The 1,889-nt window shown below is 51.7% G+C and overlaps 1 protein-coding gene across 2 annotated transcripts in view; it reads right to left on the minus strand.

Moving 5' to 3' along the window:
- Positions 1-429: 429 nt before the first annotated feature.
- Positions 430-1,889, minus strand: part of UQCC1 (ubiquinol-cytochrome c reductase complex assembly factor 1) — a 90,927-nt gene continuing 89,467 nt past the window's right edge. For both annotated transcript variants that reach the window (XM_024743203.1, XM_024743202.1), the window contains one exon: positions 430-1,743. In XM_024743203.1, the coding sequence (XP_024598971.1) occupies positions 1,609-1,743 (135 nt within the window). In that variant the 3' untranslated portion in view covers positions 430-1,608. The remainder of the gene's footprint in view (positions 1,744-1,889) is intronic.

Raw genomic sequence — 1,889 nt, forward strand, 5'->3', positions numbered from 1 at the left:
GACTAAATGACCGCTAACGGTCCTTCCAATCTGAGATGCCATGATTCTAAAGCAAGCCTGGTAGCTGAACTGGTGCTGCAGGCTGGGATCTGTGGTTGGGGAGCTGCCCTGGGCAGCAAATGGGTTAAGGCTCAAATAACTTTTATATATAAATTAATGTGTAGAGTTGAGAGCCAAATCTGTTCCATTAATTTTTCCATCCATTCCAGGAGCAGTTAGGTACACACTGTAAAGTTTATTTTGGTGCATGGTATACTTCACTCCATTAAAAATAAATTAATCAGCAAATTCCTGCCTGGCCCAGCTCTGGTTTATGTAAATAGTGCCCAGCTGTAATGAGTTACAAGGTGTTATTATCTCACACACACAGGAGGCTTCACTCTAGAGCTCCTTGTGCAACAAAAGCATCTTAAATAAACTCAGAGAAGGTGGTTTGATTTGTAATGTTTTCACAGAAGTGAGATATACCTCACCCTTATAGAGTTTCTTTATATGACTCATTTTATAGCAAGTTAAATGAAGGAAGTTTGATGGGGGGAGGGGCAATATGGTTCTCCGCCCCCTTTCTTCAATTTAAAGAAAATTCCCCCAGAGATGACCCACACTCAGAGGGAGGAGGGGACTGGTCCTCAAGTGCCCAGACCAAGGTGGCTCTGCAGCACATGCTCCTCGAGTTGGGAAGGGGGTGGAAGGCTGGGCACGGGGCTGGGTCCTGGGGCGGAGCAACGAAGCCAGGAAGAGTGTGTTCTCCTCTTCTCCCCTTCTCCCCAGTACCTCGTATAAGGGGGAGCCAAGAGAGGAAAAGGCAGCATGTTCCTCACCCAGTTCAATGGGAGTGTGTGTGACAAAGGGACCTTCCTCTTGAGGCCTCTTTCCAAATGACTCAGGATGTGACAAGCCCCCTGGCCATAGAGGCCTCCTGGGTCCCCAAGGTCGTGGCCTGGAAGGCTGTACCTTGGCCAGAACAGTGACATCTCCATGAGCTGGAGGCAGAAGCAGCAGCAGAGACCCCCCTGAGCCTCTCCACCTCCCTGTCTCTAACTGAGCTGGGCAGTGCTCCTTGGCTCGTGGCATCCACCATCCCAGGTAAGTTTCTAAAAGACCCAGGAATAAAGAGCCATGGCAGAGAGAAGTCTCTGTTTCTTTTAATGGCCAACTCAACCCCACAGCTCAACGCTGGAGGACAGAGCGTGGTTACCCGTCTTGACTCAGAAGCATTACAAACTGCTCCTAGGCTACAGTGGGCCCTTGGGGGGGGAGGGGGTGTCCCCTTTCTAACCTACCCCCAATTCCCTTCTGTGGCCTTTGGGAAAAGCTGTCAATCGCATGTTTCATAGAGGGGACCTGGGGAGTGTGGGCAGGGGAGCTCTTTCTCAGGGCTTCTCTTGAGGGAGAGGATACCTTAGAAGGGCTAAGGGTTCTCCCAGCACCGTACCCCACCCAATCAGACTCCTGGGCATACTAAGAGGAAAATCAACACAAATGGGGCCAGGTATTTGACAGATGCTTTTCAAAGGTCAGTTCAGGCCACTTCCTGGGCCAAACAGCCACCTCTCTTCTGGCAGTTCCTCAGAGCTAGTTGGCCAGCTGTTTGGAGGGACCAGCCCATCAAAGACCCTCGTCGTTGTAAGTTGGGGAATGGGGCTTCAGGATGCTCTGAGGATTCTTCTCCACTAGAGGGCGCCAGCTCACCTCCCCTGTCAGAAGCAGATCCTCACCGTTCATGGAGTCCAGGTACTGTATCTGCAATCAGGAGAACAGGAAACAGGAAAGGGACAAGGGCAGGATGGACGTGAGATGGCACAAGGAACCAGCCTCCCAAAGGAGAGAACGGGGCGGGGGCACGAGGGGCTACTGACCATCCCAGCTCCCAAGCCTGAGGCGGGTGG

This window comes from Neophocaena asiaeorientalis, unplaced genomic scaffold, assembly GCF_003031525.2.
Source record: "Neophocaena asiaeorientalis asiaeorientalis breed wild unplaced genomic scaffold, Neophocaena_asiaeorientalis_V1.1 scaffold82, whole genome shotgun sequence".
Lineage (NCBI taxonomy): Eukaryota > Metazoa > Chordata > Mammalia > Artiodactyla > Phocoenidae > Neophocaena > Neophocaena asiaeorientalis.